This window comes from Peromyscus leucopus, chromosome 9 (genome assembly GCF_004664715.2).
Source record: "Peromyscus leucopus breed LL Stock chromosome 9, UCI_PerLeu_2.1, whole genome shotgun sequence".
NCBI classification, from domain to species: Eukaryota; Metazoa; Chordata; class Mammalia; order Rodentia; family Cricetidae; genus Peromyscus; species Peromyscus leucopus.
The window spans coordinates 110,457,240-110,484,352 of NC_051070.1; the positions used below are offsets into that span (position 1 = coordinate 110,457,240).

Sequence of the window (27,113 nt, forward strand, 5' to 3'; positions counted from 1 at the left end):
TTGGCAGACCAAAGAGGGCTCCCTCAAGGAAGCTGGGCTCTGATTGAGTGTTGAAATATGAACAGAGTTCGTAAGGATGATAAGGAAAGGGAAGTGTTTTCCAGATCCTCACAAGTGGCAAGCAGGGGCTGGTGCCTCAGGCCTGTCAGAGCCTTTCAGGGAGCTCCAAGCCCGGCAGTGGGGCAGGAGGGTGGCTTTGTAGCTGGAAGCCCTTGCTGAAGAAGCATGATCTCTCCTTCAAGCTGTGGATACTGTTCAAGTGGTCAGTGGCTCTGAACGACATGTGAACTATAAAACTAAGAGAACCCCGAAGCAGGGGGTGGAGATGAAGATGGAGAAGAAGGGGCAGACTTGGGAAGTCATTGTGACAAATGTGTCTTTGATGAGGAAGCAGGATCTGGGGGTTCAGCTGTTAAGCTGGGGCAGAACTGGCATGGAACTGTTCACATCATTGTTAATATGGCAGCTGGTATCATATCCAGCCACCAGGCTGTGTGGTTCATTTACGTTGTTCTATGGGAGCCTCTGTGCTGCTTTGGGACAGGAAGAAGTCTCTGCCTCTGTTTTATAGATGAATACGGCTCATGAGATTCATATCCATGAATCTAGACCCAGGGAAGTCCCTCCGTCTCCTCAAAGTGTCACAGCTAGAAGAGGCACACTTACGCAGAGACCTTGGAGTCTCCAGAGCCCAAGCTGCTTCCCCATTGGCCAGGAGCTCCTTTGTGTCTGTGTGTGAGGCTGCCACCCGAGGCTCAGCTGGTCCCTCCTGAGTGGTTTCATATTCGTACTCTGTCTGGATGTTTCTCTTCCCAAGTCTGATTACCCAAAGCAGGTTTGAACAGCAGAATTTCTTCCAAGAACTTGGTTTCCCCTCCCATGTGCTTCATAGGTCTGCTTCTGAATAGGCCTCTTTGTGGCTCCAGTGGTCTTTTTAGGGATGTTAGCTGGGGAGTACATTTTGGAGTTCCTGTCCTCTGCAATGCAATACTCTTGCCTGTATTTATTTACCACGATGCTTTTTGTTGGGGGGCTCCTCCTGAAAGGGGTGCCTGGTCCCCTCAGTGTAGCTCCCCTGGTGGTTTGCCTTTTACACAGAGGGTAGAGTTTAAGTTGAGATCCTAGGTATTTCTTTGGAGGCATCCTGATTGATTGACCCTATTCTAGCCTTCTTGGGTCTTTGTTGTCCATCAATAATGGGAGCCCCCTCCCCACATGTTGCTTATCTGGCCTTCAGTCTATGGCAGGCAGTCTGATTGGGCCTTTCCTTCAATATCCTGTTTGGTTCATAAGAAAGATGTGTCCTGAGACCACTGCCACCTTTAGTCCATGGCACCCTCCCATCTCTCTTCAGGTACACATTTACCATAGTTTTCATTTAAAAAAAAAACAGAACAAAATTATCTGATTTTTAGTTTAGTGAGGAAGAGTTTTTAAATTATTTCTTAAGTAGAGATACTTAAAAGCTGTCAAAATATGTGGTAATACTCATTTGGTTCATCTGGTCACGAGATGGTGTTCATTCAGAGAAAGCCATGTCCAAAAGGGAGCTTGTGTTATGGAGTGTTTTAAACATACTTCTTAAAACATGCCTTAAAAAGGCTGAAAGATGTCTGTTGCTTTTAGCATGTATCCTACAGAGACTTCCATCAGCTCTCTAGAGAGAACAATTTTCCCAGGGTCTTTGATAGCTATGGAGACTAACCCTTTGAAGAGAGAGAAGTTCATCCTTAAACAAGGAAATGTAATAAATGCAGCTGATGTTCCATGCTAAGATGTCTGAGATGCTTTGCTACAATGTCTATATATTTTATACTTAAATAAGATTCGTGCTTAAAACTTTTTCATGATGCTGTGGGGTGTAGTTTCAAGTGGTGGAAACTTACTTGGGCACTTGTGCCCAGATCCTCCAGCACAGAGTCCAGCATCCACATCTGTGACATCAGTGTCATCAAGACAGCATCTGTATGTACAGAAACACCCACTTACTGATTCTTATTGACAGGTTAGGGCTTGTGATAAGAGCCAGCCTGTCTTTCACAGCGTTTGCAGGCTGATGTGTGGGAAAACTGTAAATAACCAATGCATGACTGTGGAATAAATTTCACAGATGCAGGACTCTAATCCAGGGGATTCACGGGATGCCAGGGAAATGGCCTCACATCTGCCCCAGCACAGGGCATGGTCTCAGAAAGCTGCTGAGGGACCCGAAGACAGTGAAGAGCACTGAGGCTTGGGGGGTCAGGGATCAGGGTCGGGGGGGTTATTTTATGGTGACTGAAAACCATGTCCAGGAAGTAGAGGTTTCATTGCTTGTCTTTCATTAATGCAAGTCTGGTTTAAAAAAAAAAAAACAGCAAGAACAAACCCCAGGTCTAAATTGAGATGATTCCCAGTGGCCTATTTATTTTAGAGGGCATTTGAGAAATGAAACTTCTCAGAGCAAACGCAGGTCAGCCTTTTGCATTTGGGGCAGTCACGTCTAATCTGCTCGTGTGCTTGCAGTGGGCCACTGCAAGCTGCCTGTTCTCTCCTTAGGATTTCCATAATTCACCATGTCAGGATCTGGAAATTCTAGGATGTCAAGGCTTGGGGGAAGTCTCTGCCCGAGACTCCTTTCAGGTTCCTGGGTAGGAAGCAGGGGTCTCTCTGAAGTGTCACCTCTAAGGAGACATGGGAGACAGCGTAGGGAGATATGCGGAAGGGGTGATCATTTTATTCCTGAGTTGGGGCTCTGGAAGAAAACCCCTGGTTCACTGAGTGTCCTTGGTGTCTCCTCCCCTGGGTTAGCAGGAAGTGAGGTCAGCGGGCCATGGAAAGGAGGCTTGGATCAAAGCCTTGTTGTTAGTCCAACTGTGAACTAACTGGTCATGTGACGGGGACTTTGTTGATCCTTAGTGTTGGCCTTTGTGCGATGAACAGGAACACCTGTGTCCTGCCTGTGTGAGCACACGGGACAGTCAATTTAAAGATACTTTAAAGATTCTAAATACAAATGCCAGCAGATGTGAGGTTTATTTCTGGGGGGCGGGGGAAGGGGGGCAGGTGTACAAGGCACAGACTAGCCTCTTCCGCAGAAACCCAGGCCACTTTCCCTAATAATGCAGGCTCAGACTTACTGAAGTTGCTGGTTGCTGTTGTGGTCTGTTACACTTGTCTTTGGGGCCTTTTGAGTATGGGAGAGTGGTATACCACTGCCTGAGGACGGACAGACAGCCGGTTCGTCTAAATTCACCCAGCCCTTCATGTTCCCTAGCGCTGATGCTACAAGACAGCCTGCTGCCGCGTCTAGGAGGAAGCAAGACTGCTGCCCTGGGAATCAGGAGCAAAAAGGGCAGAGGAGACCGGTTCCTAGCAGGTGGCCTTCCTGCTTTCCTGCACTGGTCATAGATGAGTCCAGGGAGCTAAGAACTACAGTTCAAGATTATAGTATGTTTGGGTGCTAGCTAGGGCGGGCGGTGAGTGTCTGTGGGCCTGGAGAAGGCCGCTGTGATGACAGACCCATGTGGGGCGTTAGTTCATCCTGACTGTATCCCTTCTGAGAAGTCACTGCTTCCATTGCCTCGTTGGAGAACCCAGGCTCTTAGGAATTGTACTAGAATCTGCTGTCTTCAAACTCCATCGGCCCTGAGGACCCCAGCACGTCTGCCTCCTCTTTCCCATGGCAGCCGCTAGGAGAACGAGTATGAACTCTGTCCATCCGGTCCACCCTACTACTCCTTCCTGAAGGCAAGGAATATTTGCCCAGCAGGCTGGAGGGCCTCCCCTAGCTCACAAGGTCCATAGCGGCTACATGATCACCCTGGTGGGCCAGAGATAACAGATTAGCATAAACAAGGCAGAGGGGACAGTGACCTCAGGGTGGGATGGCTGGGTCAGCAGTGACAGGTCACATGGGCCCCTTTTCAAATTGTAGTGTAAGAAAACCGAGGCCTTATCAACTGCTCTCTCTGTCACGTTTTTGTTGGTGCAAAGTGGTAGCTTGTCATCTGCGTTTACAGAATGCCCCTGGTCTCACCGCCACCATTTTCTTCCTGCTTTATTTTCTGCTTCACACGTGACCCCTATAAAACCGAGTTAGTGACTTTCAGACTTCTGCAGTCCCGATTGCCTTTGAGGAAGCAATTGAGAACCAGGGGTGGATTGCTCTCCTGTAAACCCAGCACTCACAAGTGAAAGGCCAGCCTGAGCCTCACAGAAAGACTCCATGTTCTGCCCTACAAAAAGGAAGCAAGTTAAGCCCCTTGGTTTAGAATTGGAGGGTCTTACAGGACTGCCTCAAACTTTTCCCTTTGTGCTGGGGATCTAACCTAGGACCCGGGTCTGTTCCCGTCCCTCTGGCCTGTTTTGACCCTCACCCCTCCATGCACCTGCTCCCTACTCTTACTTCCCATGTCCACAATGAACGGCATTCAGCAGCTGGATGGGCGTGTGTGCCTGGCCTCGCAGAGTCTCAATGCCCATACAGTTAGAGTATGCCCACATTGAGTGCCACCTGGAGCAGCTTCCTATGTAGTACCCACGTCGGTTCTAGCCACCCCTCCCTCGCAGTAAGCATGCATCAGTGAAGATGGCAGAGGCTGACTCTGTCTATGGGGGGAGGCAGGGAGACAGGAACACATCTGGGTCTTGGTTCTTAATGACAAGGTGCTCTGATGACTCAGAGGCTTACAGATCCTGTTTAGAATTGGGAACTAGGGATCGCTCCCCAGAAATGTGAGGCTTGCACCAGAATCCAAAGATGTCTGCTCTGGCCCCCAGAATTTTGCGGCAGCTCAGCGGGCTGAGGGATTGAGTCAGGTGGTCAGAGTACAAGGTGCACATCTGTAAGCTAGGTACATAAAGATGGAGGAGCAGCTGCGAGCCGGCCTAGACTCCAGGGGTGGGGGTGGGGGTGGGGGTAGAGAGCCAGCTTTCATTCCGAATGAGAGACCACCAAAATGAAGCCAAGTTTGCAGCGGTCTCCTGGGAAAGAGAGGCATCCCTTTACCAACTCCTGTAGCAGCTGCCATAGCCATGAGTTGTGCATAGACTGGACAATGCAAGACTCACAGTAGTCATTCTGTTGAGCTGTGAGGGGGATGTTTTTGTTGAGTGATGGCTCCTTAAAGAGGAAATAAAATGGATGGCTTTTTAACCAGCCAGCCATGAAACATCCACCGCGTGAGGCCCGTGTTCATACAGGGAATGGCAGGCTGCCGGTGGAAGCTGCTCCAGATGGCGTGTCTGGATTTGGACACATGATCCCAGCAGCCATAGGCTTTCTGTCCCATAGGGATGTGTTCTGGCTTCCTGAGAAGGAGTGTGTGTGTTTATACTCTGTCTTCTGGCATTCCTGTTTGAAGTGGACATCTTGGGAGAGAGGCTTGAAAAGAATTACCTGAAGAAATGGATGACACGGTCAACTCCCATGAGGAACATACAAGTCTAACTAATGAGCTGGAATGGATTGGCAGCAGCATAAATCTGCAATTGATTAGAAGAATTGCAGAGTCTTTGTTGGTTTGATTTTTTTTTTTTTTTTTTTTGGTCAGGCTTTCATGCTATAGCCCAAGCTGGTCTGGAACTTGCTGTATAGCCCAGACTGGTCTTTAACACATACAGTCTTCTGTCTCAGTGCTTACCCATCCAAGTGATGGAATTACCGGTATGTAATTTGATTTTTTATCCCTTTGAATGAGGAATATTCTAGAGAGTAGATGTAGTCACCCAGTGTTCTCATACCGACTGGGAAGACTGTCTCTAGACCCTCGCAGCAGATGGAGCTAGGGCACACACACTTCTGTACATGTATGCACACACTGAGACATGCTCTTAGGTATCAGTATCTTTTAAACAATCAGACATCGGGCTGTAGAGCAAACTGTTTAGAAATCCTGGGTTCAGGCAGGCGGTAGTGGCACATGCCTTTAATCCCAGCACTCAGGAGGCAGAGACAGGCAGATCTCTGTGAATTCAAGGCCAGCCTCATCTACAAAGTGAGTTCCAGGAAAGGCGCAAAGCTACACAGAGAAACTCTGTCTCAAAAAACCAATAATAATAATAATAATAATAATAATAATAATAATAATAATCCTGAGTTCACAGCTGTACCAGTTCCAGTTACAGGACATCCTTCTGAAATCTCAGCACTCACAAGTTCACTTGTCCAAACCCCTCAGTCCTTGGAGCCCCTTCAGATTCCAGGGACCAGAACATCTGGTCTCTAGAGGGTTCTCTCTAGTCTTCCCAGCCCCAGCTTCACTGGTTTCCACTGTGAGAGCGCCCAGCATTAACACTGCTGTCTGGTCCTGCCCTATTTCTACAGTAGTTTCAGAAGCAGCCCATTCACACATGAACACACGCATATGCGCTCTCTCTCTCTCTCATACACACAACACACACACACACACAACACACACACACACTCACTCACTCACTCACTCACTCACTCACTCACTCACTCACTCACTCAAAACCCAGCAAACCAACCTAAGCAAACCCAAGGCATTTCTGTATTCCTTCCCTTTGTTCCAGTCCTGTCCAGGACTGACTGTTTATGAGCCCCATCTGTTACCTCTGTCCTCTTTCAGGATGGTTATGGTATTCATTTACAGTACAATCAGACAGACTTATTTTGATTTACTTTTAATGTGGGGGCTTTTTTTTTTTTTTGGCTTCATTCTATACTTGATTTTTAAAATTCTATAGTATAAAAACCATTTAGTTCCAAAAGTCAAAACTTTACAAAACGATATATGTAGGAGAAACACTCCATCCTTTGTTATTTTTACCCCACTCATCCCTGTCCATTGTTGGTTCTTCTTCTTCTTCTTCTTTTTTTGTCTGAGACAGGGTTTCTCTGTGTAGCTTTGCGCCTTTCCTGGAACTCACTTTGTAACCCAGGCTGGCCTCGAACCAGAGATCCGCTTGCCTTTGCCTCCCGAGTGCTGGGATTAAAGGTGTGCACCACCACCGCCTGGTGTTTCTTCTTGTTTTAAGTGTGTGTTGAAGAGGGGCAAGGAAGGGGGTTCTGTGCCTCTTTACATAGGCAGGTGCCGTGTGTGTGCCCACGAGGGCCAGAGGTCAGTGTCAGTTGCCCCTCTGTAAATCTCCACCTTAATTTTCCGAGACAGAGTCTCTTGCTGGGCCCGGAGCTTGCATTTTGGTTAGACTGGCTGCTTAGTGAGTGCCTAGAATCCTTTTGTCTCTGTGACTCCAGCACTGGGGTTACTGGCATGCAGTCACACCTGCTTTCCCCCTCCAGTGCCTGGCATCCAAACTCAGGTTCTCACGCAAGCCCTTGACCCAGGGAGCCATTCCTCAGATGTCTCCAACCTTATCTTCTGTTCTTTCAGATGCATCTTATAGAAATATGTCTGTTTTCCTATTTTCCCCTCTTTTATGTGCAAAGGACAATGTATTATATGTGTACTTTTGTGCAGACACTTAATTTTCTCTTGGTCACACACACGGCAAAATTCCAGACCCAGACAAGGGGGCTCCTAGAATGTAATTGTTTTCAGATTTTCTGGTCACTTGCAAAAATCTTATCATTTCTACCAGTAACTTCATTCAAATAAGCGTTTGCAATAGTGATTATTATTTAACCTTATAGTAATGAGCACCTTAGAAGAGGATGAAATTCTATTAAAAATGGAGTAATCTTTTTTGCCGTCCACTGAGGTTGATAGCAGATGCAGTGGTCTGAAGGTGAGGCCTTCTGGGACAGGAGGCCGTGGTGGCAGGAGGGTCCTTTCCTGTGACTAGACAGTGGTACAGGCATTGGTAAAGTGGTTACAGTGCCTGCCTAACTGTATCCCACCGTGATGGGCAAGAGACATGGGAGGGATTTTTGTTTTTTGGTTTTTTTTTTTTTTTTTTTTTTTTTTTTTTTTTTGAGACAGGGTTTCTCTGTGTAGTTCTGGTGCCTACCCTGGATCTCGCTTTGTAGGCCAGGCTGGCCTTGAACTCACAGAGATCCACCTGGCTCTGCCTCCCAAGTGCTGGGATTAAAGGCGTGCACCTCCACCATCTGGCATGAGGTTGATTTTTATAGTTCTAATGTAAACCAGTAAATGTGATGTTAAAGGAAAATTTCACTTTCTCATATTCCTAGATGCACAAGGAAACATTTTACTGATTTCTATCATTGTTTTTAGAAAGCTCAGATCATGTATGAATCCAGAATAAGAACTTAGTATGTAATAATCTACATTTAGTGTGCTAAGATCATAACATGATAGATGTCTGTAATAAAAATGATAATAACATAAATAGTAGAATTGAAGGCCCATTTGATCTTCATGGGTTTTTAAGAAAGAGTTATACCTCTCCCAGCTTCCTGTGGGTACATTTCACACAGGTCTTCTGGGCCTTCCTTAAGGGTGTGGCTCTGGATGGAATGGGACTCTTGGAGTTGAGAACAGCTTAGCGAATGTCCCCCCCTGAGCTGTGCATTGCTTATGCTTTGGGACACTCTGGTAGACTAGAAACCTCATCTGTGCGTCTTGTTGTGTGAGCAGCAGGGTGCAGCCCTCCACGTCCCCTTTGTATTTAGACTGGAAGGCATTACCCCCAGGAGTGCTTTGGCTGGAGGGCCAAGCACAGGTCTTGCACACCCTCCAGCCCCTCCCCCACCACGTCTTGGGCGCTACACCTGGAACTCCTCCCACAGCCTCGGCAGAGGACAGCATGGAGACGGAACAGCCCTCTAAGGCCAAGGTTGAGTCCTAGGGTCTGAATGGTGCAGAGTCGGACAGTGAGTGGGAGCCTTCCTTGAGAGCAGTGAGAAACCCCTGAGCCAAGATTCCAGTTTCGCTGGCTGCCTAGGTGCCCATGCAGCTCCCCAAAGGCCTGGAGTTGAGGGAGGGCCATGAGGAGAGAGTAGGGAGCTGGCTTGCTGAAAGCAGGTCATCTCCCTTTTGCCAGAGCTAGTGAGGTCATAAAAGGGAGCTGCGCCGACTTGGAATTGGCTAGCAGGTGGGTGGGAGAGGGCAGTCGCTGGGTCAGAGTGCTCGGTCTGTGTGCAGAAGCCTCTCTGTCCATAACCTCACTTGCTAACAGCTTTAATGTGCGCCCCAGACCTATACGTCACCTCTCTTGGCTCCTGCTAACGGCTGGAAGTGCAGATGGTTCCTTGTATATAAAAACTGGCCAGTCATGACTCCCAGACTTTGCCTGCACAGGCATGGGATTTTGTGTTTGTGCCTAGATACAGAGTAATAGAGCATTGCAGTCATGGGGGGCAGAGAAAACAGCAAACACTTGGGGACACTTGTGCATCTGCCGAAACCTGTCCAGGGCAGGTGTTCCTGTACGTGGGCAGCAGGTTGCTCTACCTCTCCGCCTCCTATGGGGCATTCTGGGAGAGACCACGGCCAGAGGCAAAGGTTAAGACAAACAGAGTACAGTACTCCAGTACTGCCCAGGAGGGGAGACCTGGGTTGTAAGACAGCTCCGTTGGATCCCTGCCCACTGCTCTGGGTGCTGTCTGTGACCTGAGCTGGATTGCATGGCACCCTTCTTTATGAAGTGGGTGGCCAGGTATCAAAGTGGGTGGAAAGAGTAAAAGGGCCACTATGACGGGCCAGGATGTCTTGAGCCTGGGCTCCTTTAGAGCGCCGTCCTGAAGGGAATGTACTTCCTCATAAACCGTGCATGTGTGTCCATGTGGTCTTCGCAACTCCGGCGCCCACCGTTGTGCTTCGGGGACACTGTCTTCTGTCCTGTGCACGTGTGTGGCTCCACCGCTGTGCTCTTGTGAGTGCGTCCTGCTGTAAGACCGCTGCCTCAGCAGGGCGGACGGCTCGTGGTGCAGGTCCCCAGGGATGCTCTGACCGGTGCTCTGTTCTCTTTGCGTCTCTCAGAGAATTCTCCAAGGAAAGAGAGAAGGCTAAAGCGCGGGGAGATTTCCAGAAGCTTCGGGAGAAGCAGCAGCTGGAAGAGGATCTCAAGGGCTACTTGGATTGGATCACCCAAGCAGAAGACATAGATCCTGAGAACGAAGAGGAGGGTGGAGAGGAAGGCAAACGAAACAGTAGGTGTTGCTACTCTAACCAGACAGGCCTGCTGTGTACTAAGATGCTGCAGTGTGCCCCCATCCATACCCTGTGCCTTTATCCCTGGGCTGTGAGTAAAACACACCCTCCCAGCGTCCCCCTCCCCTCTGCCTGTCCACATCACAGAGAGGCTAGTGTATCTGTGCACAGTCTGGGTCTCCACCTGAGGGTTTAGGTTCATATGACGATGGCTTTCGAGTTGAGGAGAACAGCCATTTGCATTGTGGACCTTGGGAACTCTGAACCCATGTCTGTGTGGACAGATGGTCGAGGGAGACACATCTCAGCCCAGAGCTACAGGGGAGGGCGTGTGCTTTCTCTCATCTCAGTGCGTAGTTCACCTCCACAAGGATTTGAGGAGCAGGCTCCTTCTACCTCCGCTGTGTGAAATGGCCCCCTCCAGTGTTCTCTGCACCAAGCCAACTACTTAGGCCATCAGGGCTGGGAAGAAAGCAGCTGATTGTGCTAGGCAGTTGTTAAGAGGCCATGAGTAAGTCAGTGCTGGCTGCTGTGCACACACACACACACACACACACACCCCGCCTGGGCTCCACGCTGTGACAGTAGGTGCCCTTGAGTGCTTTCAGTGGGAAGCCAGGCCCCATAATCAGTCAACCACTGGAACTAATTGCTTTTGTCCATCACAGTGTCTCTCTTAACACATACTTTCCCTACAGACGTGCTCTTCATCATCCTGGGAGCATTTGGGCCTTAGAAAGGGTAGAAATTGAAATCTAACAGTGCCTTTAACTACGATGTTTCTGCTTTGTTTCCATTCTGGAATGGTTGATAGTAAAGATCAAAAACATGTTTGGAGAACCATGTCCAGTGAGAAGCCCAGGAAGCCAAGACTGGTCTTTCTGTGTAGAATGTGTAGGTTGAGTAAGCTCTTGTTGAGCAGAACCCTTTGGGGTCATGGTCGGTTCCTTTTTAGACCCACTCACAAATGACCTTCAGGTCACACAAGGCACAGTGGTACCTCAGGAGCTAGGATGAAGATCTAGGACAGATGGGGCCACACGGCACGGCCTGGCAGGTGGGTGTTTAAGGTGGAGCAGCTGAGCGGCAGGAGAAGGCTTTTGACCTAGGACTAGCATGGGGTGGGCAAAGACCATACGAAGTAGAGGGACTCAACCAAGATAAGCCATGACGTTCTTTCTATTTTGGGACTCCAATCTGAGCTGTCACGGGGTGAGGAGTGTTTTGTGTTGCCATGGGTCTTTGCATGTAGAATCAGTGTGCTGGTGAGGACTCTGCATGCTCTAACCTCTGGCCTTGCCCTGCTCACTGCATCAGAGCTTCAGGGCCTGAGGATGAGGAGACTGTTCCCAGAACTCAGTGTGAGGTTTTCTGGGCCAAGGTGGCTTGTCTGTGTCTCTCACAGGAGATCAGGGCTGATGAATGGGCAGGAGATCAGGGTTGATGAATGGGCACTTGTTTGATTTTTGCATTTGCTGATGTGTGTGCTAGGTACTTAATCAGAAAAGTATAGATAGGCACAGCTTTCCCAGGGAACTAGCTCCCCCGAACTCCCGAGGCCTCCACAGGGCTTCTATAGCTTTACTGTGGATGACAACACTGTAGACCTAGCTGCAGGTGCCTGCCTTAGACTTCTTTCTGTTGCTATGATAAAACACCATGACCAAAAGCAACTTGGGGGGAAAAGGATATATTTCTTCTTACTGTTTATAGTCCATCACGGAGGGACGTCAGGGCAGGAACTTAATGTAGGAACCTAGAGGTAGGAACTGAAGCAAAGGACATGGAGGAACACTCATGGCTAGTTTGTTCTTCCTGGCTTACTCAGTTTCTGATATACCCCAGGACCACCTGTCCAGGGATGGTACTGTCCATTGTGGGCTAGACCCTTGCATATCAACCGTCAATCAAGAAAATGCCCCCCCCCAGACTGGCCCCTAGGGCAGACTGATGGAGGCAATTCCTCACCTGAGGCTTTCTCTTTCCAGAGGGCTCTAGCTCAAGTCAAGTTGACTAAAGCTAACAGGCACAGAGCCTATCCAGACTTTCCTTCATTTGCAGCGCTGACCTGTGGATGCCCACCTCCATCTGCTTCACCCTCCTAAGCTCAAAACCCAGCGTGTTATGTATAACGGGAGAAAGTACCGTCTTTTCTAACGAGGCAAGCACCTTCTTTTCTGGTTCCAGTGTGTCATGCATGCCCTCGGCTTGCCGTATCCTTGTTGATCCACAGCTACAGATTAACAGTGATCCAGCTTCTTGGGTTGCTATGGTCCGTTGTAGTAGAGGATTTTATTTTCATTATTTTTAAGGACCTGTGCTGTGAAACATGGATTTTCCTGGACGTGATGTCTTCTGATGGTCCTAAAGGGATCACTGTTCTATGTGAGGTTGGCATCTCCTGTGTCCTTCCACTTTCTGTAAAGAACCCGACTATGAGATGACCAATCTGTGAAGCCTCTGCCTTTCAGAGGGGTTGCCATGGAGAAAAGGAGACGGCAGTAGCTTATATAGGGCAGACTGCAGAGGCTGTCGCTGTCGTGAAAGTCCACCAGTCGACTCTCAGAGCCCAGAGTGTCCCAGTGGTGCTGGAGGGGAAGAGGAGGTATCCTTGCTGGGCTCTGAGAGAGGAACATCCCATTGCTACAAAAGGCAGGGCAGAGGGGAGTCAGTCTGGAGAAATGGTACAGAAAAGAAGCAGAAAGAGACAAGTGGTCAGAGTACTTAATGCACTATTTAGAAATATTGTCACGAAAAGAAACAAAACCCTCTCTGAGACTCAGACCTCCAGAATTCACCAAGTAATGAACTCCCGAGCCCACGAGGCTGGGCTGCATCTTCTGGGTGTCAGCGTGGCTTCTCCGGTGAGCAGTGTGGATTGGGAAGAGCGGCACTTCTGAGAGAGTCCCTCCTTCTTTAGCCAGGGCCTGGGGTTTGCTGTGGCCCCTGGTGCTCCTGGGGTCATCACATTGCCAGCGCCTCAGTGATTAGCGCTTTAAATAAAGGAATCGACCCTAGGCTGTGAGAACCATGGTGAGAGTCACATGACTTGCGGGGAGAGCCCCCAAGTCTCCTCCTGGTGAGGGTGAAGGGAATCTCCCCGAACCTTCTGGAAAAGCTCTCCTGGTAATCCTCACCTGGCATTGCCGTGGCTGCCAGCTGCTTTCTTTCTGTTACGGCCAGAAAACCAACCATGGTGGGGGGGATTTCAGTCAGACTCATGTGTCCCTGACTGCCAAACAGGGGTGGCCCTGCCACCTGCAGGTGCCAGGCCTGGGACTGTCCCTGTGCATCTGATTAGCAGGTGGAGAAGTGGAGGTGGTGTGGTCTCACTATGGTGTCAGCATTATCCCTGGGTGTCTAAGATTCCCCTCACCTTGTGTTTCACACTCAGCCCTGCTCCTAGAACGTCTCTCGGGGAGGGGACAGTGCAGTGCCAGAATCCTGACTTTATCCCGCTGGGTTAGGATGTCGATCTGACTGGCCACTGTCTCCAGCCAGATCTTCCATGCAAATTGGCAGTTTCCTCTGGAGATGTTGAGGGGTTGAGGATGGGAAAAGAAGTCCTCCCTGGTGGCTGAGCACTAGATTAGATGAGCACGGACTGAGGCTCATTCCTTACTGGGTGTCGTCGTCGTCGTCGTCGTCGTCGTCGTCGTCGTCGTCGATACCGGGGTGGGAAGTCCTGCAGCTGCAGACTCTAGTAGTTCTTGCTGCCGCCTGACGCCAACAGAACTTGCCCTGTGTAGCGGGTTTCTGAAGATTCTCCCACATCTCCAGCCAGTCTCAGGCTGAGGACCTCTTTCAGGATCCTGGATGGATACTTTTGTTCAGAAACTGTAAAGTTCTCCGGAGAGATGGCAGCCAAACCTCCCACCCCTGTGCCGCCTGAGATTCAAGGCACTGCAGCTTTCTGGCTCAGGAGTCCATTTCTGGTTTCTCAGGCCTGCTGTCAGGGAGCAGGTGTGAGGCCAAGCACGTGGGGAAGCCTTGCATCATCTGCTCTGAGATCTACATGTGACACGGCTGAGTGGGCGAGTCTCGACACCCAACCTGACTTACAGCCCACCTAAGGATCTCCTCCCTGGCTCTGCTCCCTGCCTCAGAGGCTCTGGTTCTTTAAGCCAATGGCAGGGGACCTCTCTTTGCTCCTGGGAGAGAATCACAGGGAGCTCCAGTCAGGAACCTCTGAGTCTTGAGCTGTGTCAGTGTCTGAATCTCCCACTGGTCTAACTGGTCTAAGAATCCTCTGGAGGGCTGTGGAGGGCTGGTCTCTAACCTAGCTGTCCCGTGCTGGTGACAGGGGAGCCTCCTGTGAGCATCCTTTGACTACTTAAGATATCATCAGTGGAGATTCGCTGTTAGAAAGCTGCCGGGCCGCAGTTAATTGAATAGATAAAATTATCTCAGAAGTTAGTCCCTAAGCATTTGGGGAAATTTCAAGGATAATTTATTAATTTTTTGCTGAGCTTCAAATCTTTAAGAAACTGCCAAGTTCGTGTGTGTGTGTGTGTGTGTGTGTGTGTGTGTGTGTGTGTGTGTGTGTGTGTGATGTGATTTTTTTTTGGACATGTGCAGCTGCTTCTTCATGAACAATGGTGTTATTCTAGGGCTATTAAAATCTGGAAGCCTAAAGTTCTATTTTAATCTCTTCTCATTGTCAGTGATTAGTTTTAAAAAAAAAACATTAAAAATAAAGAAACCATTTTAAAGGGAGCTCATTCTAAAATTCTGACCAAATGAAACAGGGCAGCCTCCTTGTGAGGACTCTTAGGGACCAGTAATCCCTCTAAGGAGTGATAATTGCTGCTCAAAGACAGGAGGAGGAGGGGGGTACCTGAAGCCCCGCCCCTCACTGCCTTGTGCCCTCTCAGTGGTCCCAGAGTGGTGCCCCCCCCCACTGCCTCTCACTGCTTCTCCTGTGGACCTTAGTACACAAGGTCACCTGGCTGTCTTTAGCCTGTGCCACCTGATTTATTTATTTTCCTGAATTGTTTGCTTCAAAGGTCAGCAGAGCGTAAGGGGTGGCATGCCTGTTTGCAAATAAAAGTCATGGCGCTTTGCTGGCCTGGTTTTGAAAGGCTGTACTTGAGGGGTGGAGCTCAGTTGGTCAGCGCTTGCCTGACCCTCACAAAACCCTGGGTTTGATCCCCAGCACCTCATAAACTGGACATTGTGTACCATAATCTCAGCACTGGAGAGGCTGAGGCAGGGGGATAAGAAGTTCAAGGTTATCTACCCTTCAAGACCTATCTCAAATAAAACAAACAGGCAAACGAAGATTGCGTTTAATTTTTTTTTTTTATTTATAGGATTGCCTTTTATCACAAAATATCCCCGTGAAGAACTTTAGAATTGCAAATATTCTACTAAAAGCTGCAAAACAAAGAGCAGCAGTGGGTGGCCCATGATGAATATGTGTCCTGGTCATCTGCCCTCTCTGGACTGGGGAGACTGATGGGAGGGCCACCCTCTGGGGTCAGAGGTCTGATGACGTGTGCACTGGTTAGTGTTGGGGGCAGTCATCGGCCCTGGCCTTCTGTCCTCTGGGGTGATTAAATCAGCACTGCGTGGTGCGTGGAGTGTGGCATCCATCACACGTTGAAGCTTTCTGTTATTTATTTACTCAAAGGTCACAGTAGTGATTTGCATTTCTCAAGCACTTGGTGTGCATCAGGGGCTCTTCCTGGGGCTGTGGGCACAGAAGCTCTTATCCTTCACACTGCTCTATGAGACAGGAGCTTGATGGATGAGGAAACCACAGCCCGCCCACACAAGTTACATGGCCTCACCAGGCTGTGTGGTTGTGGAGTTGCCAAGCTGGGGTTTGAACCCAAGCTCTGCACCCCATGAGTGTTACTGCTCTAGTTGGAAGCAGCAGGAAGCTGGGAAGGCAGGGCCTAAAACTGAGGCAGCCTAAAGTCTCACGTGATAGCCGACTTTATTCAGAGCATCAGGCAGTGTATGCTCTGAGGGTTAAGAGGGGTCACCTGAGTAAAGTGTGCAGTCACAAGGACAAGCTGCACATGAGGTAAAAACATGTTTTTCCACAGAGGCATATGAACCAATAACAGTAGGCAGTTGTGACGAACAATCTGAAGTCAGCTCGCTCCTATCCAATCCACTGGGAGGGCCATGAGAGCCCATTCCAGGAACAGCCCAGGTTATGGAGGAACAGAGGTTACGAGACTCTTGTCTTATTCACTTGGAGTTCTCTCACAGGGTCTCAGAAATCTCCTCACACAGCTTCATTCATGGACCACATTCCAACACATGAGTATTTGAACATTTGTATCATGTTCTTCTGGGGTAGGTCGGGAGAAGGGGGCTCGCAGTGTTGGGAGAGCATGCCCTTTGTAGAAATGTGTTAGGGCCAACCAAAGCGTGGGCCCACGATCCTAAGCTCTTGTCTGTTCCAGCACTGTCCCCAGGGGCCCCTGTACTATCTCCACATTCCTGTCTCCGAGCATGTAGACTCTAATTTAAAGATTAGCGAGCTAGCTTGGCATGATTATAGAAACAATATATACTGCAAGAAGTTAGAAACGCTGGGCCTGTTTGCCTTGTGACCCAGTGACCGTAAGGAGAGCTGTGGTGATGGTGATGCGAACAGCTATAGGTGGCCATGTCTTGCTGGAACCAAGCGCATTGCTTGTCTCACTCTGCTTCCCATTTACCTCTTCCTCCAGCAACCCCACCCCAACCACTGCTAAAGCAAAACCTACATGCTCCTACAGCCGTGCGAGGTACGGTTGGAGTCGGCATCAGAGTCTGCTTTCTTCTCGGCCATCTACCCTGCCCCAGAGAGCAGTCCTGGTTAGCATCACCTTACCTGTCCCTACCCAGGGCCCCTGACTCCCGAGAGGGCACTTCCTTAAGAACTTTCTTAGATACACAGGCCAAACAGGAAGCCCGTGTCTCGAGTAAGCTAGCTGGTTGTTTATTTAGAACAGGTTCTTAAGGACAGGCTGCGTAGTAGCTATGGCAAATGTCCCCATCCCTTCCGATCCTGAGCTGTAGACTCCTGCCCAAGAAAGCAGGGCTGGCAGCGGTGGATCAGAGGCCTCTCAGGCCCCCTCTGCTGTGCGCTGGGCCCAGCTGCTCCCGCCCTGCCTGCCTGCCTGTCGTGTTTACGTTTGCTCTTGCTGCCCTCTGCTGTGTGGTAATGGAATTGCCTGTGTTCCACCTCAAGGGGTCACGGTTGCTGACTTGCTTAAAGAGGATAAGAAGAAAAGGAAGCTTTGCTGCTTTCGACAACGCAGGGCTAAAGATCACGGTAACTTGCTGAGGTGGACTTGCTCTTTGAAAGCTCCTTGCCTGGCATTTCTGGTGTCCTCTCTTTTCACATAGGCATTGTGTGAGCTGCATGTGCTGTGTGGTACTTTTGGAAGATGCCTATGTTGCCTTTACTTGATTTCTCTGATGCTTGGTCACGCTGTACTCTTCTTGCCTTTCCCACAAATGTGTGGCATTACCAAGATGGCACCTTTTTGTTTGGCCTGTACCTGTAAAGAAGCAGCTGAACCGACTGAGGCCGCTCATTTGATTCGGTGTGAATATTTTTAGCCTGGAAGACACACTTTAAAATGCTTTTCCTTAAATGATACTTTTAAACTGTTTAGAAATTCCAATAATGTTATTTGGCTGTATTTTTTTTTCCAGGCTACATGTTTTTAATTTCTCCAAGGCCTTCTAGTCTCTGGCTTATCTACCCAAGGCCATTCTAGAGCTAGTAGACGCAGATAAAAAAAAAAAAAAAAAAAAAAAAGTGAGGTCAAAAAGAAAAAAATCTGGAGTGACACACATCTTTTCAATGAGATTATTTGGGAAACAGTTAAATATAAAGTTATGTTCGAAATAATGTTGATCATACCCCTCACCCAATCCGCCAACCCCTTGGCAAAGCAGTTAGGGCCACTACCTTGGCGATGTTTATGACAAGACCTGTGTCCTTGCCCAGCTGTCCATGGGTTACTGCTGTAATTGGACAGCAGCACAAGCTTTGTCTAGGTACACCTACCAGCTTGGCCAGCCTAGTGCTAACGCCAAGCTGGACCACGGTCGGGAAGAGAAAGAATCTTTGAGAAGATGCCGACCGTAGGGACAGCCAGCCAGCTGCTAGGAGAGAAGACAGAAACCCTGCATGGTTTTGTTGCCGTGACCGCTGCCTCCTGAAAGGATGCTGAGCTCAGAGGTTAAGGGAAGTGGGGTGGTCTGATAGAGACCGCGTTAGTGTCCTAGCCTCCCCAGAAGACCTGAGGAGGGAAGGAATCATGGGATGGTCTGATAAAGATTGTGTTAGGGTCCTAGCCTCCCCAGAAGGCCCGAAGGAGGGAAGGAATCATGGGATGGTCTGAAAAAGATTGTGTTAGGGTCCTAGCCTCCCCAGAAGACCCGAAGGAGGGAAGGAATCATGGGATCGTCACCCAGAAAGCACTTGACCCAGAGGGCCTCAAAAAGAGGATGAGAAGGACGGAAAATGTAAAGCTTGGGTTTCAAGTTGGACCAAGGATGGAGCTGACCTGCTTGGCTTTAGGTTTATGTACGCTGATGAACAGGAGGGTGGTTTGGGGCTGTTCCTAGTGGGGTGGGGGGTCACTGTCAAGAGGGATGAGCCCTCCTTGGGCCCGCCCTCCTCAATAGCACTTTGGGCTCCGTGACATTTTAAGGATGCTTGTGACATCTCTGTTAGTTTTCTGAGATAGACAGAGAGGAAACAGCCCTATCCTTTTGGGAAGCGGGCTTCCCTGAGTGAGGAGTGGCCTCCTGTTGATGGGAACATGGACCGACTCTGCTGGTGACGGTGGACAGGCACCTCGTGAGGGTGCTTGTACCACTTTTTCCACCATCACAGAGAAATTGTAGTCTTCTAGGCACAATTTTTGTTTTAGACCTGGAGACCTTGGTCTGACCTTGACCCACATTTCCCAAGTGAGTATGACTGCCTCCCAAGAAGTCTCTCGCCCTGAGTCAGCAACATGTATCAGCACAAGCATGTGCCAGTGCCTTCAGGGGCCCCCTAGGTCCTTTGGAGTTTAGCAGGGCTTGTCACAGCATGGCAGTGCTCACGATTGTCCTGAAAATGATAGGAAAACAGAAGAACCTGAGGTCAGATCCCTTGCCCCTTGGGAAGGGAACCCAATTCTGCCACTGACCAGTTGTTTGGCCTCACTTCTTGCCGCCCCCCCCCACACCCCCACACCCCCACACCCCATACCCCCACACCCCACAACCCGCTTCCTTGAGAAGCTTTAGTAGTGCAGAAAGAATGCTAAAAGAAATCCCGAGTGGCAGCTCAGTGCTAAGCCGAGTGCACATTCTGTTCTTTCAGAGGCCTAGAGTTTGGTCTCCAACACTGACGTGGTACAACTCATACCTACCTGTAGCTCCAGCTCCAGGGCATCTAATGCCCTCTTCTGGCCACCTGCATATATGAGGCTTACGTTTACACTTACACGTGCACACGCACATTCTCACACACAATCAATTTAAAAGATAAAATAATTGTAAAAGCAAACCGAGACGAACGCAGCTCAGAGTGCCAGGACATCTGTGCAAGCAGCTTCTGTTGTGACAGATTCCAGAAGGAGGGCAGGGAGCTCACTGTGGTATGTGAAAAGCCTTCTTTGGGGGCTCCTGGGGCTGGAGGATCCGGGCTCCTGGGGCTGGCTTAGGCTCTTCAGAAGCCATTCATATGTTGTGTTCGGTTTCCTAAATGTTAGGCCTGGAGAGAAGACTCGGGTTCAAGTCCTTCTGGGTGGGCAGCAGGGTTCCTGACTACCCAGGAGGGTGGTGGGCAGTGGATTGCCAGTCCTGCTTGGGCTCTGGTCTCCTTGAAGAATGGGGACGTGTAAAGAGACTCCTAGCAGCTGCTGGTATTGACACCAGACAACTTGTGGGTGTTGATTTTCATGCTGATAGCAGGTCAGAGGTAAACGAGGAGATGCTGCCCTCCTGCTCAGGTCACAAGCACAGACACAGCAAGCACTGTCCCTGGTTGAGCCTCAGCCTTCCTTACCTCTCCTCTGGAGTCTTTGACCTCACTGAAAGAAATGGTCCGTCTGTTAGCAGTGAATGTCATTCCCAAGTGCTGTCTGCTTGAACCCGCTCATAGCCTCGTTTATCTGTGTGTGCGCCTGCGCATGTGTATGTGTGTGTACGTGTGTTTGTGTGTGTGTGTGTGTGTGTGTGTGTGTGTGTGCGCGCGCGCGCGCGCCTGCCTCTTAATTCATACAGCCGAGACACATTTGGTTGAGAAACACGTTATCTATAGAGTGCAAGTTGATGAGGAAATCTTCATACATTGGTTAAAGATGCTCAGCGTTGAGCTAACCTGAGGAATGTTTGTCCTTCGTTTATTTTGTGGAGTACAGTTAAGGAAAAACCGATGACCTGCCTCCTCAGAGAGTGGCTCCAGGTAGGGCCTGACCCAGGCTGTCTGTGCCACCAAGGCCTCAACCCAGGATGTGCTAGCCTGCTTTCCTGGCATCTCCTGACCCACAGCTGCAGCCCGGTTCCTGCCAGTTCCTCTCTCCAGCCTTGGGCTCCTCCTGGTGCACTCCTGGAGGTCTCAGTACCTGAAGTGGGAACGGACCTGCAGCTTCTCCCTATGCAGATGGCTCTAGCGTGTTCCTGGGGTGGGTGAATGGAGCCTGCAAACAGCATGAGGTTCTGAGAGGTCTGCCTGCACCCTAACAGAGCCCAGGCATGTGCCAGGGGAAACACTGTCTCCTGCTGAAGGGAGAAGAGTAGTCCCTCTGCCTCCAGGATGCTGTGGAAGCCTTAGGAGAAAGGCACCTGTCCCCAGGGGCTTGCCTGAGGGTTTATTGCATGAATTTTTGTAATTCTTCCTGTTTTGACTTCTGTAAAGTCCCAGTAGTCACCGGTACAGCTTGCTACTGTCACTGACCGCCCAGGTGTGCTTTGAGGACGTGGGAATAGTGCACCTGTGGGTAATAGATGCTCAGTTTGGGAGGGTCGTCGCTCTGTCGCGTTGAAGCATGCACCAACCCTGCAGTTTTACCAGTCTGTTTGAGCATCTGTCCCGAAGCTGCAGATGTGGTGTGTTGCCCAGGTGATGCCCTGTGGGACAGAGATAAGCTTCCAGCGTCTGAACTATGTTTCCCTGTGGCAGGTCATCGGCTTGGTCGTCTGTGCGATCATGTAGTTGCTGTGTACTTTCAGAAGCCTCTTCCAGCACTGATGGATTCTTCTGTCCTGGTTGTTTTTAACTGGAGAGGAGATCCTTTGGGGACTAAGTGAAGGGGGCTCCACCCAGTCATTCACAGGACAATGAGTTCCTGTGAAAGGGAAGGGAAAAATGCTTGGCACAGCCAAGGCCTCGGAGAGCCGGAGGGTAGGGCAGAGCAGAGCAGAGCACAGAGCTCTGGAACTTAGGTCCCTTGCGCAGATGGAGGGTCCTGATCAAGCAGACACTGTCCTCACCTCTCCCTTCCATAGCCCTGGTGACATCATTCTGGAATAGCCATCACATTCCTGGGGACTCTGTGTAAATGATTATGACCAGAGAATTTCTGCCTCCACAACAAGCTAAATTAGTAACTCTTCTTAAGACAAATATATACAAAGAGTGGTAGCCAAAGCTGATTAAGAGGTGTACTTGACCATTCACACTAGATACCTCTAGACAGTAGTGACAAAATGACCCCATGTTGGAGTGCTTTGCTTTCAGGGAACCTCTGGAGCATTTTTTTTCCTGATATGATTGGCAGATTTCACGCTTGTGCACCTTGCTCATGATCTGTGGCTAAGACTGATGACACCGAGTGTGTGTCATCCTGTTCTGTCATGCCTACGGCCCTGAGGCGGGTGGTCTTGACTATAGAGAGGAAGATATGGCGTCTGGGAGAAGTCAGGCCACAGATGTGGGTTCAACTTAGGCCTGATATTCTGCACACCACTCTGAAGCGCTCTCCTACCATGCCTGAGAATGGATGGGAGAGGCTAAGAGAGCAGGCACCTCACCCTCTGTGCAGCCTGGCCACGGGGCCCCACAATTCCCAGTGTTGGCTGCCATTCAAGGTGCGGGGTTTTGTTTCCTGCCTTTCTCTATGCACAGCCTGGGGAACAGCTAATAAAAGTCACTCACTAATGACTGGCACAGAGCCAAAAATGCAGAACGATGTGTCCCCTCTACTACAGGCTGTCTGTCACTCACCTGTCTCCGTCAGATTGTTTGGAAAATGAAGCCGTAGGAATGAAAAGCAAGAACACACTGATGAGCCAAACCTCCAGAGCATAGAAGCCACAAGGATTTAGTCTGTTTTGAAGTTTGCTCTTGAAAAATGGCGATGTTTCAAGTTGACAAATATGAGAATTGTGAGGTACTTAACACGGGACAGAAATGGCCCTGAATGTATGGTTCACACTATCACTCTATCATTAGGAAACTGAAGCCCAAAGAGAGGCAGGATGTCCCCAGGAAGAGTTGGGTAGATGAGGGCCTGGGGATTCCCCCGAATGCATGTGTTAAGATACCTCAACCCCAGAAACCACCAACTACCCTGCCCACAAAGAGAAGAACTCCTAGTGGGACTTGGAAAGGGTTTCTAGTGTGGTGGTCCTCACCTTGTCACCGCAAGAGCAACCTGGACTTTCCCAACCTAGTCTTCCAGGCGAGAGCATGGAGCAGACCGGGAGAAGGGAGGGAGCTGTGTGTGCGTGCTTGCGTGCCTGGTGCCTGTGTAAGGGTGTTCCTGTGTCAGATGATGAGATGCCCTGATCTGTTTCTTTCTCTGTTGTTTTTTTCATGGGTTGAAAAGCAAATGGAGGTTTGTAGTTGGTTGCTTTGTATTCAAGGACAAAGGAGCAGGAGAGTCCCAAGAGTGTAATCAGAGTCCATGCTTCTACTCATCTGGCCTTTGCTTCTGAAAGCTGTGCCTGAGTGTGCCTGGGCTAAGACTGGGCTAAGACATAGCTGCTAAGCCTCCCACAGGGGCAAGCTCAGTTTCTGGAGTGTTTGCGAAAGGAACGGGGTCAGGGACTTCTTTCTGTGCCCTTGGAAAGCATGCCTCTCTGATCTCTGGGTCTGTGAGTCAGGTCCTACCGTTGTCCTTGTGGTGAGCTTTATCTCCCTCCTCAGCAGGGATGCCACACAGCTGGTGGAAATAACAGTATCCCTCCCAGGCTTTGTGGGGCCTCAGAATGTCCACCACGGCTCTATAGGAAGTGCCACCAATCCAGAACAGCTACAGGCACTGCTGACACTGACCACAGCTCTATAGACACTGCTGACATCCACCACAGCTCTGTAGACACTGCTGACATCCGCCACAGCTCTATAGACACACTGACATCCACCACAGCTCTATAGACACACTGACATCCACCACAGCTCTATAGACACACTGACATCCACCACAGCTCTATAGACACTCTGACATCCACATAGACACACTGACATCCACCACAGCTCTATAGACACACTGACATCCACCACAGCTCTATAGACACACTGACATCCACCACAGCTCTATAGACACACTGACATCCCACAGCTCTATAGACACACTGACATCTACCACAGCTCTATAGACACACTGACATCCACCACAGCTCTATAGACACACTGACATCCACCACAGCTCTATAGACACACTGACATCCACCACAGCTCTATAGACACTGCTGACATCCACCACAGCTCTATAGACACTGCTGACATCCACCACAGCTCTGTAGACACTGCTGACATCCACCACAGCTCTATAGACACACTGACATCCACCACAGCTCTATAGACACACTGACATCCACCACAGCTCTATAGACACAGACACCCACCACAGCTCTGTAGACACACTGACATCCACCACAGCTCTGTAGACACACTGACATCCACCACAGCTCTATAGACACACTGACATCCACCACAGCTCTGTAGACACTGCTGACATCCACCACAGCTCTGTAGACACACTGACATCCACCACAGCTCTGTAGACACTGCTGACATCCACCACAGCTCTATAGACACACTGACATCCACCACAGCTCTATAGACACACTGACACCCACCACAGCTCTGTAGACACTGCTGACATCCACCACAGCTCTATAGACACACTGACATCACCACAGCTTAGACACTGACATCCACCACAGCTCTATAGACACACTGACATCCACCACAGCTCTGTAGACACTGCTGACATCCCCACAGCTCTATAGACACACTGACATCCACACAGCTCTATAGACACACTGACACCCACCACAGCTCTGTAGACACTGCTGACATCCACCACAGCTCTGTAGACACACTGACATCCACCACAGCTCTATAGACACACTGACATCTACCACAGCTCTGTAGACACTGCTGACATCCACCACAGCTCTGTAGACACACTGACATCCACCACAGCTCTAGACACTCTGACATCCCCACAGCTCTGTAGACACACTGACATCCCCCCCTACCACTGACACACAGCTCTGTAGACACTGCTGACATCCACCACAGCTCTATAGACACACTGACATCCACCATAGCTCTATAGACACTGCTGACATCCGCCACAGCTCTGTAGACACACTGACATCCACCACAGCTCTATAGACACTGCTGACATCCGCCACAGCTCTGTAGACACACTGACATCCACCACAGCTCTATAGACACACTGACATCCACCACAGCTCTGTAGACACACTGACATCCACCACAGCTCTGTAGACACTGCTGACATCCACCACAGCTCTATAGACACACTGACATCCACCACAGCTCTATAGACACACTGACATCCACCACAGCTCTGTAGACACACTGACGTCCACCACAGCTCTATAGACACTGCTGACATCCGCCACAGCTCTGTAGACACACTGACATCCACCACAGCTCTATAGACACTGCTGACATCCGCCACAGCTCTGTAGACACACTGACATCCACCACAGCTCTATAGACACACTGACATCCACCACAGCTCTGTAGACACACTGACATCCACCACAGCTCTGTAGACACTGCTGACATCCACCACAGCTCTATAGACACACTGACATCCACCACAGCTCTATAGACACACTGACATCCACCACAGCTCTGTAGACACACTGACGTCCACCACAGCTCTGTAGACACACTGACATCCACCACAGCTCTGTAGACACTGCTGACATCCACCACAGCTCTATAGACACACTGACATCCACCACAGCTCTATAGACACACTGACATCCACCACAGCTCTATAGACATACTGACATCCACCACAGCTCTATAGACACACTGACATCCACCACAGCTCTATAGACACACTGACATCCACCACAGCTCTATAGACACACTGACATCCACCACAGCTCTATAGACACTGCTGACAGTTTTGAGGTGGTCTTGTTCATGGAACTCCCTGCCCACAGGAGTGAGGCTTTCATCCGGGTAGTGTAAGGTCTGAGCCCTTCACTGTGATTCTGCCTCAGGAAGAAAATGTACATGTGTTTAAGTGGCTTCCCCAGTTTCAGCTCCCCACCCCCAGTAAAATCAGTTGTCTCTTATCCAAGAGCATCTTGCCCAGACCCCCAGGTAGCTTCATTCATGTCAGATGTTGGCTCTGGGGGATCCCTGGACCTCCAGGCACTGGTAGGACAACTCTTACAATTCTGCCACTTCTGACGATCTTGATGTGGACACAGGGCTCAGAGATGGGCTCAGAGATCTCAGACCTGGGCCTGAATCCACCCTGCCCTGCTCAGTGGCTGGCAAGAGCCCTCACCTCTCTTAGCTCCGAGACCGCTTCTTCCTACTTCCTTTTGCTGGCTTATTTGGGAAGTGCCCTCGGCCATGTTGGCCTCAGTGGAACTTGGATATGAGATCCACTGCCTCAGACTGAGCGAAGCTCCCAACATTTGAAAAGGACTCTGTGCAAGATCTCATCGTGTGCTGCCTTCCTCAACCATAATAGCGGGTCTTCAGTGTATTGTGAAAACTTTTATGAGAGGTATGAAAGTAACTCCCGATTCCTGGGGAGGGATGATAGAAACAGTTCCATGCTGAGGTGTTTAGGTGGCTTCTCTGAGCTGAGATGGGGAGTTTAAACCTGTTCCGGGCCTGGATTCAGCTTGGCACCTTCTTTTCTTGGGAAGCATTTGGGCCATCAGAACTGTCCTTGAAGGTGATACTGACTTCCTCTGCATCTACTGGAAGCAGAGGCTCATGTGCAGTAGAGGCCTGGCTGCTCAGCCTGGTGCTCCGGACAGGGCTCCTGGGCATCCTGCCTGATTGCTGAGAGTCTGCACCTGGCCCGCCCCTGACACGTCATCCCACAGCACACTGTCTAAAGCCTTTTCTTCTCCCCACAGCCAGCATGCCCACCAGTGAGACTGAATCTGTGAACACAGAGAACGTAAGTGGTGAAGGCGAGGCCCGGGGATGCTGTGGAAGTCTCTGGTGAGTGTGGAGGCTGCGTGTCCTCCTTACCCCCCGCAGTGTAGAGATGCTAAGGCTGAGAAGATACCCCAGAGGGCAGTGGAGTCTTAGGGCTCTGGTCAGAGAGTAGCTGAGCTCTAACAGGCTGCCTCCGTCCCTTTGGTACCCCTCCTCCCATACCAGGCCTGTTGGGGCATCCCAGCATCCCACACGCCTCTGCCTGTGAAGTTTTCCTGCTGAGGCAGAGCCTGGGGAGTGTGCTGCTTAACCCAGCCACCTGCTGTGTTCATTAGGTGCTGGTGGAAGAGAAGAGGAGCGGCCAAGACTGGGCCCTCTGGGTGTCGGCGGTGGGGGTAAAGGCCGAATTCTCCTTCCAGTTGGGTTTGGCATCTGTGCTTTGAAGGAAGAGCTTGAATGGCAGAGTTGCTGATTAGAATGTGCCACATACTCAAACTTCCCTTCACCCGGGGCCTTCCAGCCTCATCCCCAGCCGCTGGATCTGGAGGCCCCTCCCCTCTGTTCATGGTCCCTCGTTCTGGAGCCATGCCTGCACTACCCTTCCCTAACCATGGGGGGCACCATCCCATTAAGGCTTCCGGGCTTTCTCTAGATGACTGGGCTGCAGTAGCAGAGGTGGGGGGTGGGGGGCAGAGTGGGCGGGCGGCAATGCAGAATGTGCTAAGAACGGCCTGCTT

General features: G+C 50.1%; 1 protein-coding gene across 15 annotated transcripts in view; it reads left to right on the forward strand.

Annotated features, from left to right (window-relative positions):
- The window catches only part of Cacna1d (calcium voltage-gated channel subunit alpha1 D), a 304,291-nt gene that overhangs the window by 186,878 nt on the left and 90,300 nt on the right, over nt 1-27,113 (forward strand). For 9 of the 15 annotated variants that reach the window (XM_028860844.2, XM_028860846.2, XM_028860848.2 and 6 more), the window contains exons 9-11: nt 9,849-10,018; nt 26,352-26,439; nt 26,712-26,771. In XM_028860844.2, the coding sequence (XP_028716677.1) occupies nt 9,849-10,018; nt 26,352-26,439; nt 26,712-26,771 (318 nt within the window). The remainder of the gene's footprint in view (nt 1-9,848; nt 10,019-26,351; nt 26,440-26,711; nt 26,772-27,113) is intronic. The other 6 variants (XM_028860851.1, XM_037208760.1, XM_037208762.1 and 3 more) reach the window with 1 other exon arrangement.